The 17087-nt window shown below is 40.2% G+C and overlaps 1 protein-coding gene across 1 annotated transcript; it reads right to left on the minus strand.

The window, feature by feature from the left end:
- Positions 1-1124: 1124 nt before the first annotated feature.
- Positions 1125-16380, minus strand: LOC112153027. The gene is made up of 6 exons (XM_036214014.1): positions 11912-16380; positions 7767-7984; positions 7588-7681; positions 3325-3871; positions 3060-3219; positions 1125-1502 (listed from the first exon to the last, which is right to left on the minus strand). Exons 2-6 carry the CDS (start codon positions 7981-7983, stop codon positions 1336-1338), a joined length of 1185 nt encoding a protein of 394 aa, XP_036069907.1. The 5' UTR covers position 7984; positions 11912-16380; the 3' UTR covers positions 1125-1335.
- Between the last annotated feature and the right edge of the window lie 707 nt (positions 16381-17087).

Here is a 17087-nt window from a genome sequence, read left to right on the forward strand (position 1 = left end):
TGGGTTTCCAGTAGGTCCGACGTGGGTAAGTAACATTGGGACTCATGTGGGGCCCATATTTTGGCCCATGTGGGCTGGTAGTGGGATTAACACAGGCTCAATATGGGTCCCAACTGGGATATGCACCCAAGACCCACTCTGGCCCCACTGATGTTACTGTCATGATTGCAGATGGGTTTCATGTGGGACCTAAGTAGGCTAGATTGTGGGCTATACATGGGTTTGTCCGCAGTTTCCATGGTGGTCCCAGCTGTGTTTGCCCATATAGGCTGGAAGTGGGTGCGGAGTGGGTTTCATGTAGGCCCGAAGTGGGTAAGATGCATTAGCACCAACATCGGCCCCATAAGGTCTCCCATGTGGGCTGGAAGTGGGACTAACACAGGGTCAATACGGGTCCCAACTGGGATATGCACCCAAGACCCACTCTGGCCCCACTGATGTTACTGTCATGATTGTATATGGGTTTCATGTGGGACCTAAGTGGGCTAGAATGTGGGCTATAAATGGGTTTGTCCGCAGTTTCCATGGTGGTCCCAGCTGTGTTTGCCCATATAGGCTGGAAGTGGGTGCGGAGTGGGTTTCATGTAGGTCCGAAGTGGGTAAGAAGCATTAGCACCAACATAGGCCCCATAAGGTCTCCCATGTGGGCTGGAAGTGGGACTAACACAGGGTCAATACGGGTCCCAACCGGGATATGCACCCATGACCCACTCTGGCCCCACTGATGTTACTATCATGATTACAGATGGGTTTCATGTGGGACCTAAGTGGGCTTTAACATGGGCTATAAATGGGTTTGTCCGCAGTTTCCATGGTGGTCCCAGCTGTGTTAACTCACATAGGCTGGAAGTGGGTGCGGAGTGGGTTTTCTGTAGGCCCGAAGTGGATAAAAAGCATAAGCACCAACATCGGCCCCATAAGGTTTCCCATGTGGGCTGGAAGTGGGATTAACACAGGCTCAATAAGGGTCCCAACTGGGATATGCACCCATGACCTACTCTGGCCCCACTGATGCTACTGACATGATTACAGATGGGTTTCACATTTAAAACAGACATTTTCAAATGACCTCAACAAAATGATTTTTAAAGTGCTTTACTTTAATAAAAGAAAACAAATTCTCCTGCATAGTGAATAAAATAATACAAGACCATGACAAGGTCAATATGAGTAACAACTGGACACATGGTAGATATCAAACAGGAAATTAACTTAACATTATAAATAACTGTTTTACTTGACACAGAACAATATCAGTAACCTTAATACGTGCCAATTATGTGACCAAAAAAAATCAATCCAGGGACAGCTGTAGAACAAAATCCACATAGCATCCTACTGTTCCTGAGAGAAAGCTCCATCAGGTTGTTTTTGTAGCTCTCGTTGAGCCCGTAGAGCACGGTTTCCCCCCCTGTCACGAGCTCCAATAAACCATTTGGAGAGGGCCTTCTCCACTTCCTTTTGGCTGACGGAGCGCGTGATTGAATTTTTCTTCACTGCCCCTAAAATTAAATCACAAAAAAACAATAACAGATTATTCATTTCAGATCTTTTTTAAACTTGCCTAATCATTTTTGTTATGAATGCAAAAATCTGTAGGTCAAAATAGTTTCACAAAATTCAGGGTCGGGAAAATTTTGATTAATAAATACATTAATTTGGTCTAATGACTAAATCAAAATGCCATTCATTGTTCTCAGGTCCTGAAATTCCCGTAGTTAAATGGGGGGGGGGGATTCCCTCTTTTTATTTCACATGAGGGGGGATTTCAACACTTTGGGAGGATGTTACTTATGATCTTGGGTACAGATCTTACTGTGCTAATGCAAACGCTAGCAATAACTTGGGGTAAGAGACATGGAGCTGCACACAGTTGGCAGGATGGTTCTAACGTCTAACCTTTGCTTTTGCTTATAAGTACGCTTATTGTCAAAATGTGTACAGGCAATGCAGAAATGTGCGTCTTTGCTGAAGGTATTAAATGTGGCCATCATGCATTTCTATTGGCTTTTGTGCTAGATTGCAACTAAAGTACGTGCAAATAATATCAGCTAAAATAAAATCTGTTAGAATTATATCTGCTCAAATGAAAGGCCGATCTATTCAATAAAACCTCCAATATTGGAGGATACCATACATTTGTATTTCAATTTGTGAATTATCTGAGAGAGGAAAGGCAAATACAGTTAGGTAGGACATTCATAAAATATATATTGTAAAAAAATTATGTTACAATTGGTACGGTTACCTTAAATTTTTTTTCCTTAAAATTGTGGTTAACAGTGAACAGCAGAAAAAGTCACACATTTACAGCCCTGTTGCCATTTTGTCTGATGTCACCGAAAAAGGGTCTATTCATAAATGGTATGAACACGTTTTTGGAGTCATCCAACAAAACTCAAAATATGAAGATAACTTGCTGAGAAAACAAGGATGGATTTACTAAAGGGGAGCAGACTGACAGACAATGTACTTTTGCCTAATTCTGCCTCCAGGGAATTTATTTTTATATGAAATAACTAAGCATCCTAAAAACATGATGGTGCTTTGAATTCTTGCCCAGATGCAGAACGCTCAGAGGGTTTCATCTTAACACGGCTCTGTCACGTTACAGACTATCAATAAAGTTCCATACAAAGTGGATTCGTGTGTTTCTAAAACACAGCTTTGTGAATATACTTTCTTATATTTATCCACCTTGCCTCAAGCTCTGCTCCCTGAAGGTATCATCTGTTGTTAAAGTGGTCTGTCATTACATGCAGGTAACACAGAACAGCTTGTTGGTATCATAGCATGCAGATTTTTACACATTATATTTATGTAGGAAATTCCCACATTTTTATAGTTCAGTATGCAGGAATCGATTTTATTTAGTGTGATCCCCCCTAATACCATAAAGAATTCAGGCCCTGGTTCTCCACAAATATAAGAAAACTCCAAAAACGCATCATTAGTCTTGACATAACATACAAAAACTTGCATCCGTTATGCCCATCTTTCTACATTTAACAGACTATCTTTTACATTTGCAACAATTTAATAAATAAAAACATAATTACCATAAAATAGGTCAAAAAGACGCAGCTGGCGGAACTTGTTCTTTCCATGACGTCCAAATAGGTTGTATTGAAGAGCCAACTCGTTGGACATCAGGAAGCCCATCATCCTTCTCGTTGCATCGTCCAGAGAAGAGCCCCCAATGTCTCCAACCATGGCAACCTTTGTAAATAAAAAAACACCAGAAGATAGAAAAACATGTCGTTAAAAATTAACAGCTTAATTACATATATAAATAATAAAATGTCAGTTTGAGAACGAACTTACGACTGCTGACATGAACTCTGTATCGGCCAGTTTCTCGTTCATGGCCTCGACATCTTCAGTTGTTGTCATTGGAAAAACGGCACCCTCAGGAGGTTGTGAGATTGGCACCGCTGCTTTTTGCTGTAGCAATGCGTTCAGCATTTTCCCATGTTGCCTTTGAGTGTCCTTGACTTCTTCAAGTAAGGTTAGCAACTTTACAAACATTGGACCATGTTCATTGCTGCTAGTGAAGGATGGAGTCTTGCTTACACTTGAAGTGGCATTGGGGCTTTGAACACTTGAGTCCAGACTGGGGATGTGGATATTGGGGGTCATATTTGGGTTTTGGACTCTGGGATTAATGATGGTGCTTCTGGCTCTGGGAGCCATCCTGGGACTTTGATCATTCAGAACCTCCCCAGAACCGCTAGCTCTAGGGGTGAGTTGGGGTTTATAGACTAGGACTTTTTTTCTACCCAAACCATGTGGAGGAGAAGGAGGCAGTTCGTCCTTGTCGCTTATGTCAGTCTCATCTTCGCTTGAAAGAACTTGGGGTTTTTTGAATGGCCTGAAGATAAAAGTAAAAACAATACATACAAGCAAAAAGTCATATATAACATGGTGTGATAAAAGACTGACTTTAGTTTGGTCACTTAAGTCCGCTTGACATAGAGATTGACATAGAACCAATGAACTGATGGTTGGTCAACGGTCACTATGACAAAATTATGATCTAAGGCCTTTTACAAAATATATTTTGAAATGCAACATCTAAAAGTAACATATTTTTCAAATACATTGGTCAACAAAGAGACACACAATCAGTGCAATGTTATTTGCAGGCAATACTTTTTTATAGGGGCCCTACGATGAAAATTCGACTTTTTGAGGTTTTAAATGCATTTTACTCTTCATCCCTAACTGTAAAGAACTCCAAAGCAGTATTTTCATCCATTCATGCATTAAGAGTAGGGCTGCCACGATTATTCGACTAATCGACGACTATTCGACCATTAAAATAGTCGACGAATAATTCGGTCGTCGAAGCGTCGTTTTTTTCCTTGTTTTTATCTTAAAACTACTGTTCGCCGGGTCTGCCTTTGTCTTTGTCACACATGCGCAGTGGTGCTAATCCGGTCAGCACAGTGATGTAACAGGAAGTTCTCGGTAGTCTCATAACAACACGCTAGCTTGAAAATGTGGGAAACATAAGGAAAATAAAAGAGAACAAAGTGTCACATGTAATTTCTAAGACAGAACTTGTGTTCCATGAGACCACAATGGCAATAAATGATCATCTGAAGATGAAGCATGTTGAAACGGAGTTTAATCACGCTGAACAGAGAGCTTCGTCCAGCTAAGCTAACATCGGCGCTAGCAGCTAGCTCTGCCGCGGCTGTCATTACTGTGCTGTTTGGAGATGAACCAGAAGATCTGCAGGAGATCCGTGTCTACGGCGCTTCTGTCTGCATAGTGAACGTTTCATAATCTGCGCTCTTCTAACCAAACGCCGCGAGGACGGTGCGGATAATGAGTTTACACTGGAAATGAACCGCTCGTCCGAGGCTTCATTCATATTCCACACCGCGATCACGTCGTCCGGTTCGAAGAGCGGATTATGAAACATTCACCCTGCAGACAGAGAGGCTGTGTGTCGGTACGGATCTGCTGCAGAGTTATGGAACGATTTAAAACTACGAGTCCCAGAAGTGAAGGAGCTTACCTAAAAGTCCAGAGCTAAGTTTACAAGTGTAGCATAACATTATCTGCATTAAATTACAATTAAATGTAACTTAAAGTCACAAAAACGACAACAAACAGCAAAACAACCACAACATTAAAGAAGTAACACAGATTTATGGGTTCTCCCCCAAACTGAAAATATAAAGTATCGGTCTGCGCATGTGCAGTGGATGTAGGTGGTGAAAGAATGAAAGTACTGATGTACATTCTAACATCCCCTGCTATTCTCCCTTTTTAAAATATAAATTTCCCCTTTTTATTTATTTTCTTTGTTTATATGGGCATCCTCAGGTTTTATATAGGAATATCTTCAGTTCAAAGGTGTTATTAGTGTTTTGTAGGGCTGCCACAAACGATTATTTCAATAGTCGACTAATCTCCGATTATTTTTTTCGATTAGTCGACTAATCGGTTTGTGTGGCGACTGGATGTAAAACACTCATCTTAACCATAATTATCTTTAAACTTGAGGTCTTTAAGCTATATTCTAACTAAAATAAAGACAATAGTTTATTAATCTTTTAATGAATCTGTAGCTTTTCTCCTTCATTTGTTTCTGGCATTAAAACAAGACTTAAATCAGAGGTAATCTGAATCAACAACAGAAAACTCTTTAAAACCCTGCAATTCTTTTTTAAAGCATATATTTAATAAAACATGTATAAAGTATTTCAAAAGCTATTTGCAGACATAAACACACTCAAAATATCACAATATTGAGGCCCATTTATTAAAGCAAAACACTAATAACATTTTGAACTGAAGATATTCCTATATAAAACCTGAGGATGCCCATAGAAACAAAGAAAATAAATAAAAAGGGGGAAATTTATATTTTAAAAAGGGAGAATAGCAGGGGATGTTAGAATGTACATCAGTACTTTCATTCTTTCACACCTACATCCACTGCACATGCGCAGACTGATACTTCATATTTTCAATTTGGCGGAGAACCCTTAAATCTGTGTTACTTCTTTAATGTTGTGGTTGTTTTGCTGTTTTTGTGACTTTAAGTTACATTTAATTGTAGCCTAATGCAGATAATGTAATGCTACACTTGTAAACTTAGCTCTGGACTTTAGGTGAGCTCCTTCACTTCTGGGACTCATAGTTTAAAATCGTTACCCCAATTCCGCGGCAGATCCGTACCGACACACAGCCTCTCTGTCTGCGCGGTGAATGTTTCATAATCCGCTCTTCGAACCGGACGACGTGATCGCGGTGTGGAATATGAATGAAGCCTAGGACGAGCGGTTCATTTCCAGTGTAAACTTATTATCCGCGCCGTCCTCGCGGCGTTTGGTAAGAAGAGCGCAGATTATGAAACGTTCACTATGCAGACAGAAGCGCCGTAGACACAGATCTCCTGCAGATCTTCTGGTTCATCTCCAATCAGCGGAGTAATGACAGCCGCGGCAGAGCTAGCTGTGTTACAGTTAGCGCCGATGTTAGCTTAGCTAGACGAAGCTCTCTGTTCAACGTGATCAAACTCAGTCTCAACATACTTTGTCTTCATGTGATCATTTATCGCCATCGTGCTCTCATGGAACACAAGTTCTGTCTAGCAGAAATTACATTGACAATTTTTCCTCTTTTATTTTCCTTATGTTTTCCTCATTTTCGAGCTAGCTTTGTTATGAGCCTACCGGGAACTTCCTGTTATGTCACTGTCCTGACCGGACTAGCACCACTGCGCATGTGTGACAAAGAGAATGGCAGACCCGACATTAGAAAGCGCGAACAGTAGTTTTAAGATCAAAACAAGGAAAAAACAAACAAAAAACGACGCTTCAACGACCAAATTATTCGTCGACTATTTTAATAGTCGAATAGTTGTCGATTAGTCGAATAATCGTTGCAGCCCTAGTGTTTTGCTTTAATAAATGGGCCTCAGTGAGCAAATATTTTGAGAGTGTTTATATCTGCTAATAGCTTTTGAAATAATTTGTACATGTTTTATTAAATATATGTTTTAAAGCTTTAAAAAAATAATTGCAGGGTTTTAATAAATTTTCTGTTGTTGATTCAGATTACCTCATTTGATTTAAGTCTTGTTTTAATGCCAGAAACAAATGAAGGTGAAAAGCTGCAGATTCATTAAAAGATTAATAAACTATTGTCTTTATTTTAGTTAGAATATAGCTTAAAGACCTCAAGTTTAAAGATAATGATGGTTAAGATGAGTGTTTTACATCCAGTCATCGCACGAACCGATTAGTCGACTAATCGAAAAAAATAATCTGAGATTAGTCGACTTTTAAATAATCGTTTGTGGCAGCCCTAATTAAGAGTAATCATCTAAAAACCTGCACTGTCTGCAGCAGCCCTTCCCATATCCACAAAAACGAGCGGTTGAAAACGTGCCGACGGAAGCACGATGCCAACAGCTCCCCTGTTCCAAATCACGGGGTGTTAAACATACAGTACAGATGGTTTAATCTGGCCCAGTCATGAGAAGAAATAAATTTAGGGAAATTGGAGATGAATAAAGCAAATTTCTAACCAAATCCTATGGTGAGTTATGGTTCTATTTTACATTACCTTTTTTGGCGTTTTTTCGGAATGTCATGGTCAGTTTGAAGATCAGATGCAGTCTCCGCTCGCACAAGTTTCCGTCTTGCATCTGAATATGTATCTTCAAAAGAATAAAGGAAGAAAAACCCAATCTTAACTTTAAAAGCACAACTTTCACTCTGCAAATCTAAGTAATGTTTTCTTACCTGCATGTCCAAGTACTCTCACACAGCATGTCTTCCACGAGGCATCTGGGTGGACTTGCTGCTTCACGGCTTTAGTGACATTGATACTCAAGCCCGAAGGCCAAAAACAATCGGTGTTGTTCTCATCTGTGAACCAACATGATGGAATTATATCCACAAGGCGCTGTCCTTGACATGTTTCTTCATCTTGAAACTCCACAATGCTGAAGATGGACATACTGCAAGAATCATAGGGACTGTTCATGTAATTGTTCAAAAGCAACACAACCATCACGAAAAGGTAAAAGTAAAAGTTTTTTTGTTAAGTCTGATAAAGCCACGCCATGGAGTGCATCAGATAGTTGAGACACTCTTTTTATCCCCACACAAGATGAATTCATTAGGTGATTAAAAAACTTTCTTCTTTCTCATACAATTTGGCACACAGTGTGCATATCTCCTGAAAAAGTCTGGATGACATTCCTCACAACTGCAACATTGCCCACGACATCAAAACAATTGTTGCCCTGAGAGCAGGAGATTATTGTTCCTTCATGAATGTATTTTTGTATTGTTTTCAAGCAGGCAAGTGTGGAAGGGTTGGACCTCAGACATGCAGCTTTTGAGGCTTATTCTTCATTTTCTTTTGACTTTCAGTAGGTACAGGTTTTTAGCTAGACGACGCACAACTTGTTGAAGAGGATTCTGTGGCCTTCTTACAAGTCTTTTTAATGTACCAAGATAATTTTCAAAAGGGAAACACGAAAAATTGTCCAGAGCACCAAACTTTCTTGCATCATCAGCCAGATGTATCAGAGCATGGGTGATATACACAAGGTGCTCGGATCCATATATTTTAATAAAGTCATTAACATAGTATTTTAATAGTTTGTCTGTATAGTTACAGTATTCAGAACACAAAGTTGGGTTGAGAAGAATCCTCATTGCTGTTGACAGTAGCATGAAGTTTTTGTATAAACGTGAAGGCAAGCGTCCTTGCAGAACCAAAGGGCCTGTATACAGTAAAAATTGTCGGAATTCTGTGGCCTTCCACTGGCTGTATTCCATAAGGGATCGTGGCTTGCGCGAAAAGTTCCGTGGAAGATCTCCTCTGATTGATTTCAAGTGGTTGGAGATAATGGAGACTGTGGTTGCAGAGACCCGGGACCTTAGAGGTCCTTTGATCCACAAGCTTACGAGCTTTTTAACATTGCCTAGACATACAAGATGCATGTAGTCCAGCACAAAGCTTGACACCATACCAATGCCAAGTTCTTGTAGTGGCGAAACACTATGATGGTGGTCTTCGTCTATCATGAGACTAAAGTGGGAATCTGTTCTCAGAGGTGCTTTCAAATCTGGAAAAACAACCTTGTTATCAATGCGAATCCCATGCTCTGTACAGCGTTCACAAGAGCTGTATCCTGAGTGACCCTTGGTACATTTCAAGAAGGCCCGGGCAGGTGCATCACAGATGAAGGCATCTGGAAGTGCAATGTGATAATGTTTTCCATTGTGATCCAAACCACCATGAGTTAGTTGTTTCAGGTCCTGAATGAGGTCTTTCAGGTATTCTTCCACAGATTTTGGCTTTGTTTGTCCTGCATAAAGTCCAATAATAATAACTCCAGCTCTTGGAATTTCCTTAATCTTGGCCAAAATAGGCCACAGCTCCATTTTTGAACTTCTAAAAAGTGGTAATCCATCTATATTAATGCGAAGGGTAAGTTTGTCTGTTGTAAGATAAGAGTGACATGACAACTGTGAAATTATTGCATTTGACAATCCAAAATGACAGTAATGGCCATCTCCAATTTCTTTGATCTCATAAGTGGTTAAGGTTGATAAAAGAGTCCTTGGATCCTTGGGTAAATCCAGTCCACTTTTTATTAGAATTTGTAAGAGCTCTGACAGTGCACTGTGTGAAATATTGCAATTTGCAGCCCAATCAGTCAGTTTCCTTTTCAGAGTATTGGCTCCCTTAATACTGGTATCCATGTCCAACTCTTCCATGGTATCAGTGCAAAGCGATTCAGAATCCAATTCTTGATCATTCTCGCTGTAAACAGCACAAGGTTCCACATTGTCATGAGGAATCTGACAGTCCATTCCATCACCATTTGAAGATAAACTATCTTCATGCAAATTTTCCAACATCTGCAAGTGCTCTGCAACTTTGGCCTTGATACGTCTTCTTTTGGTTCGTGGACAACCAAAGTAATCCATTTTACTGATCTGCAATAGATAGATGTGTACACTTACAGCTTTATGGGCCTTCAGTGACATGAATGGTGCTTTCAAGCCATTAAAGGGTAACCATCCCTAAATCAACTTTTTTTTTTTTTGTTTCACTTCATAAATTTGGCTTTAAACGTGCTGTTTGTTGGTCATTGATGAATGTTTGACAAATTAAAATAAACTTTTCTAGTTTTTTAAAATATGGTAAAAACCCATCTTTATGCTACAAGCTACATGTTGAATCAAGGTATTTGAATTTTATGATTTGTCAAACCATTAAAGTCCCACGTCATGATTTGTAGCTCCAGTAATGTAACAGCTATGTTCCACAGCCTTCTAACTGGATTTTCACATTTCAGATGTGGGTGGAGTCAGCCTCCAACTTTTCAGTCTGATTTACACTTTAAAGTTCCCCTTAAATTATTTTTATTAGATGAATGGTATTTATATCATGATTGTGACATTTTTAAATAAAATTAGGAAATGTATTTTGTTTTATTACCAATATTTCATGTATATTTCATGTTTCATTTGAGGGCTACTAAGGATGGGCAGGGCTTTGTGAGCAGCTCTACGTTGGCCATCCAGCTAGCTCTGCTAGTCACTGGGAACCGAACATCGTGGCTACAGCAAAGATGAGCCTTCAAACAGTTTAGACTGAAACGCAGGTCAAACGATTTAAACTGTCTCCATTCAGCACAGCTCCAATGAACCCTCATTATAGCTGTCATGAAGAACCATTGGAGACTGGCTGTTTAGTGGTGTGAAGACATAAGACAAGTGGCTAATTTTGGTTGCTAAGTCCACACATGCAGGCACCCTTTAGTTTTTTGTTTGTTTGTTTGTTTGTTTGTTTGTTTACAAAGTTTTTTAGTCAGCATTTTGATTTACAGTGATTTAAATGCCGAAATACTCTGAAAAGTTGAAATTCTTTTTTTAAACATGATCTGTTTCATCAGGAAAAAAATCTCATGCACATGTTAAAAACAAACAAACAAAGACAAAAATACAACTTTTTTATTGGAGGGAGTCTTTTCAAATATTAGGAAACAATTGGAGCTTGACTCAATCCAAAGCAGAAGTTTGAAAAATATAGAATGTAAAGACAGTCAGTCATTTGAAGATGAGCAGGGCTTTTATAGTGAAGCTGCGTAGGGCATGAAACTTTTGACATTGCATGAGACTTTAGATTTTAGATAGATGGGTTCATTTATTTATTTGCGGTCGCGGCTCTGTTAACGTCATTTAGGGCTGTTTTACCTTAGCTCCGCATCAGTGTTCGCGGCCCACCGGAGCTGAAGCGTCCCGGCCACTGTAAAAGGAGACGCCTGCAGGTGACGTCACCCGCGGCTGGAGTTTGATGCACAGAGTGCTTTTACGTGGAAATCGCCTAATTTAACTGGAATTTATTTCTGCGAATGCAACTGCCCGTTTATTTTGAATTTGTATTTTTGCGCATTTGTTGCTTGCTTCTACTAAATGGACGAACACACACATCACTCCCCCTCTACACGTGCATGCACCTGCGCGCTCGCACACGCAGCAAATACGTAATGCACGTGTCTAGAAAAGTACAATCCGCGGACATTCGCAATAATATATATGTTTTAAAAGCCAACATTAATACGAATTAGACCGTGTGACTGTGATCGATGACATATCTTATCGCATCTCCTGAATTAGCTAGCCATCATAACTTTAGTGCTACGTTTATTGAGAGGTAAACTATTATACCAGATGAAATTTTAATTAAACATCACATTTTGGCGTTATGTGGGTCTACATTATATTCAAATATAGCGTCATACACAATGTGGCTTCAACGGAAGAACAGCTCTGCCCTGTAGCACAAGCCTTTGCATAACCCCGGTGTAAACCATATTTATGATATCAACTTTACAGCTGTAAGGGGAAAAAAAGTATCTTACCTTGAGTTTTAACTAAAGCTGTAGGCGAATGGTGCACGGATTTGTGAGGGAAAAAACTCCGACGAGCGTTGAAAGACCAGGACCACTGGCGCCCGAATTATGTCCAAAATGGGCGGGACATTCAAAACGGTACAAGCGTCCAATCAGCGAGAGCTTCTAGCATTTGAACTTTGAACTTATTGAACAACCCTGCGGGCTGTAAAAAAAAACCTAGAAAATAAAAAAGGGCGAAGGTTTCTACTTCTTTGCTAAAATGGAATAATCGTCACATAAATAAAAATATTAAGAATAGACAGACCAATCCAATTTGAAATATATTTTCAGTAGTAGTGTCAAGCTTGGCCTAAATTGTGTAAACTAGCATAAGTTGGGTGAATGAAAAGAAAAAAGACAGTTTATTCTGTTTGATCTTAATGGAGTTGTGTATGTAACTATAATTAATTGGAACACTCTGTACAAATGTAAACATAATTGCAAACAAATAAGTCAATTTATTGCACAAATATTACTTTTAGTGTACAAAACATGCCCAAAAAATCCAGTTATTGCCAAAAAAGTATATTTTTTTGCACATTAAAGTTAAGTCATTGTACGTCAAAATTAGATTAACAAAGGGAATCATCAGATACCCCACCCAGCTTACTCTCTGTTTAGACACAAACACCATGCAATACTAGACAAGTGATGTAGCACAGAGCACATCATGGAACACTTGTTAGATAGCTTGCCTGCTACAGTAAAACTAGTAAAAATCAATAACTGAAATTTCACTAAAGAATACCATCTCAATAAATGCCCAATATATGTCTTATCAATTCTAAATATCCAACAATCCAGCAAATCTTGTTCAATGGACTGGAAATCACTGGTGGGCCATGATCGAGTGCCCTAGCATGGCCTGACATTAATGTTTACGTCAGTCTTGCTTTAATGTTAGCTTAGTTAGTTATTGCAGATAATAAAATCCTCTGGTTCATTTTGTATGTACTGAAAATTGATTAAAAAATGTAAAAAAAAAAAAAAAAACAAATTATTTGTAAAAACATTTGAGTCATTTTCAGTGTTTTAAAAATGTAAAAAAAAAAAAAATTAAGTGGGCTCTGGACTGTTTGTCATGGAAAAACCTGGATCAAAACATTATAGATGCCCTGTATCTTCCTATTTTGTTTTAATCTTGCATTTCCCAGCTCTTGTATATTTTTGCATATTTATCTGATTGAATATTTATCTATTTTTTAAACTTCTACAGCAAGTCCTCTTCTCCTATTAAAACTGTGACACAGATACCTTTGCATGAACTGCACATGTTTAAATGGCCATTAAAAACAGCTTGACACTCCAGAAGAGGCTTGTTCTTAGACAGCAATACTTTATGTTCAAACAAAACCACCTGGGATTTCCTTAAATATTCCCTCTTCATTTTAAACTGCGTTCTAAACTTGAATCTCTCCAGTCTACTGAGCACAAATGAAAAAGGGAAATATTTCATTAATAGGTAAGACAGAGAGAAGTCTGGATGGCTGTATGGTGTTAAAAGTGGGCCATTCTACCCGTGTCTTATTATTGCTACAACATCCTCATATTATTTGAAATTCCTCAACAAATGAAGAAAAAAAAAAAAACGCTGCAAACAAAAGACTTAATTATTACCCATGATTTAAATAAATTGCTTGGGTTAAACATGGTAAAGTATTCAGATTTATCATCTTGTCATCCTGACTAGTTTGTCAACAGCTGGACTGATCAGAATCAGAGAAGCTGTGAGAGGTGACAGTATATTCTATTTGGAAAGAGTTATTTTGGTCTGAGCATTTGTCCGTACAATGCCCATCAGAAGAGTCAGCATAATGCTATTCTTGTTGTTCCTTGTTAGCATCTTGCCTATTTAGTGTTTAGAAATCTTTCATAGTTCTGTCATTTTATTCTTGTTTTTGCAATGATGATTATAAGCATCTAGTGACAACTGCCATATTTACAATATTGTTCTTTCATCATCGTCCATGAGAAAAATCTAAAAAAATGATAATTTTGCATTAAGAATAGAATAGAATAGAATTCAGCTTTATTTTCATTGCACATGTCTCAGGTACAGAGCAACAAAATGCAGTTTGCATCCATCCAGAGTGCTTTAGCTGGTATACATGTGTATATACAATGTGCAATGTGGAATAAATAGCAGTATGAGGTATCAACAAGTATTTACAGTATGAAAAATGTACAAGTGGAATTCAACATTATAGTCTATGATGTCTTCTTGTGAAGTAACCATGCGATTCAAATCATGAGGGTCCCACATACATTGTACTATTTAAAGACTGGTCATAAATGTCCACTTTGGGTCTTCATAGGGTCTACATATAACACAAGAAGCCTTCTCATGTGGTAGCTATGTCAGTCAAACAATGTGGGTCCCACAAAGTCACTCCCAGATGAAAACAACGTCTAAAATTCCCACCTAGACTCTCCTCTGTGCCTATATGGTTAGCCCACATGTGGGACCCAAGTAAGTCAAACCATTTGGGTCTCACATAGAGTGTCCCAGATGAAGACCAAGTCTTCTTCACCCACCTAGTCTCTTCATTGGCCCTATGTAGTTAGCCCATTAGGGCTGCTCATGTGAGAACCATGTAAGCTCTACCATGTGGGTCCTACATACTGTGTCCCAGTTATAAACCAGGTCTTGTAAGCCCACCTAGATACTTCATTGGACCCATATAGGTAGCCCATGAGGGCTCCACATGTGGCACCCAAGTAAGTCAAACCATTTGGGTCTCACATAGTGTGTCCCAGATGAAGACCAAGTCTTCTTCACCCACCTAGACACTTCATTGGCCCTATCTAGTTAGCCCACCAAGGCTCCTCATGTGGCACCCATGTAAGTCAAACCATATAGGCCCCTCATAGAGTTTCCCAGATACAGACCACATCTACAACCCTCATCTAGTCTCTTCAATGGCCCTATGTAGTTAGCCCATTGGGGTGCTCATGTGAAAACCATGTAAGCTTTACCATGTGGGTCACACATACTGTGTCCCAGTTATAAACCAGGTCTTCTAAGCCCACCTAGACACTTCATTGGGCCCATATAGGTGGCCCATGAGGGCTCCACATGTGGGACCCAAGTAAGTCAAACCATTTGGGTCTCACATAGAGTGTCCCAGATGAAGACCAAGTCTTCTTCACCCACCTAGTCTCTTCATTGGCCCTATGTAGTTAGCCCATTAGGGCTGCTCATGTGAGAACCATGTAAGCTCTACCATGTGGGTCCTACATACTGTGTCCCAGTTATAAACCAGGTCTTGTTAGCCCACCTAGACACTTAATTGGACCCATATAGGTGGCCCATGAGGGCTCCACATGTGGGACCCAAGTAAGTCAAACCATTTGGGTCTCACATAGAGTGTCCCAGATGAAGACCAAGTCTTCTTCACCCACCTAGTCTCTTCATTGGCCCTATGTAGTTAGCCCATTAGGGCTGCTCATGTGAGAACCATGTAAGCTCTACCATGTGGGTCCTACATACTGTGTCCCAGTTATAAACCAGGTCTTGTAAGCCCACCTAGATACTTCATTGGACCCATATAGGTAGCCCATGAGGGCTCCACATGTGGCACCCAAGTAAGTCAAACCATTTGGGTCTCACATAGTGTATCCCAGATGAAGACCAAGTCTTCTTCGCCCACCTAGTCTCTTTAATGGCCCTATGTAGTTAGCCCATTAGGGCTGCTCATGTGAAAACCATGTAAGCTCCACCATGTGGGCCCTACATACTGTGTCCCAGTTATAAACCAGGTCTTGTAAGCCCACCTAGACACTTCATTGGGCCCATATAGGTGGCCCATGAGGGCTCCACATGTGGCACCCAAGTAAGTCAAACCATTTGGGTCTCACATAGTGTGTCCCAGATGGAGCCCAAGGCTATTTTGCCCTCATGTAACCCATATGGGTCTCACTTGGCCAACCTACATGGGCTTCACGCATGGGCCCCACTGTATTCTAACTAAATGGGACCCAGTTGGATTTACCCAGTTAATTCCCATGCCCAGGTAGCCCACATGGATCCCTTGCAGGTCCCTTTCAGGTACCCCATGTGGGGAGCCAGCATGGGGCCAATGTGAGCAAAACCTAATGGGGCCTCCAAAATTTGCCCGAGTTAAGCCCATGCCCACTCGATACCCACATAGCCCACATTTTCCCCAATTGGGGCCCCCTTAGCATTGCTGGCTGGGGTGGTAATGATGGCAAAATCAATTTCACACATGACTGCATTTAGCAGAGGTGAGGGGCGCTGGGCATTTAGATCTGTCTGTCAGCTCGAGTGTTTCTCTTCTCTGCGGCAGCATCGCAACTCCTGTTAGACAAACTGATCCACACGACGGCGGCGACACGAGCGGTGCTGCTGTTAGAGGCAGCAGCAGAGCACGTCGAACCTACAACCAGCTGCTTCACCTTCAGCTGCTCAAGAACGCTGAAAATGAGGCCACGAGGAAACATGTGGCACTTGACAAATCTGATCGATCTCAAAAGTTAAATACTCAAGAGTTCTGACCCTACACAGGATTTCTCAGAGGTTTAATCACTCAGAGTGTAGTAAGACTGGAAAAGTCAGTCAAGAAGTTTGGTCCAGATCGAGACTTGAACCTTGCCTTTGGTCTATATTCAGATTACTGTCAAATGGACATTTCAAGCTTGAAAACTGAAGAACGTGACTGAAGATCTCGAGTCATTGACCAGGAATTGCGAGGGCGGGGCAAAGCATCAATGCAGTTGATTGACCAATTGTAAACACCTGTATAAAGGGCAATTACAACACTTTTTACTTCTACTTTAAGAACGTATGCTGATAAGTGTTACTGATGTCATTTCCTCTGAGAGGTACGGTATTGTCAGGGTTCAAGCAGTCATGTCCTCCTCCAACCACCAGAGGGAACCCTCTCCAAAGTACTGACTGCATCTGCTCACTTCCTTACTCCATTCCCCATCATGCATCTGCCGCTGCCAATCACCAAGCTGTATTTTTAACCTCCTCTACACTCTGCTCCAAGCGAAGTCTTGATTTGTTCTCCAGTACATTCAGTCTGAGCGTTTATTCTCTGTTGTCTCTCCTTGGCCTGTTTCCTGACTACACCTTGCCTTGTGTTTACCTGCTCTTTGTACTCATTAAACCTTATTGCAT

Source organism: Oryzias melastigma, linkage group LG10 (genome assembly GCF_002922805.2).
Source record: "Oryzias melastigma strain HK-1 linkage group LG10, ASM292280v2, whole genome shotgun sequence".
Lineage (NCBI taxonomy): Eukaryota > Metazoa > Chordata > Actinopteri > Beloniformes > Adrianichthyidae > Oryzias > Oryzias melastigma.

Bases quoted from the DNA above. Each gene is read 5' to 3' on its own strand.
- LOC112153027 (XM_036214014.1), bottom strand. From the start codon at position 7,983: ATGTCCATCTTCAGCATTGTGGAGTTTCAAGATGAAGAAACATGTCAA. The intron at 7,682-7,766 runs GTAAGAAAACAT...ATTCTTTTGAAG, and splicing joins GAGAGTACTTGGACATGCAG to ATACATATTCAGATGCAAGA. The intron at 1,503-3,059 runs GTAATTATGTTT...ATTTAATTTTAG, and splicing joins TCTTTTTGACCTATTTTATG to GGGCAGTGAAGAAAAATTCA.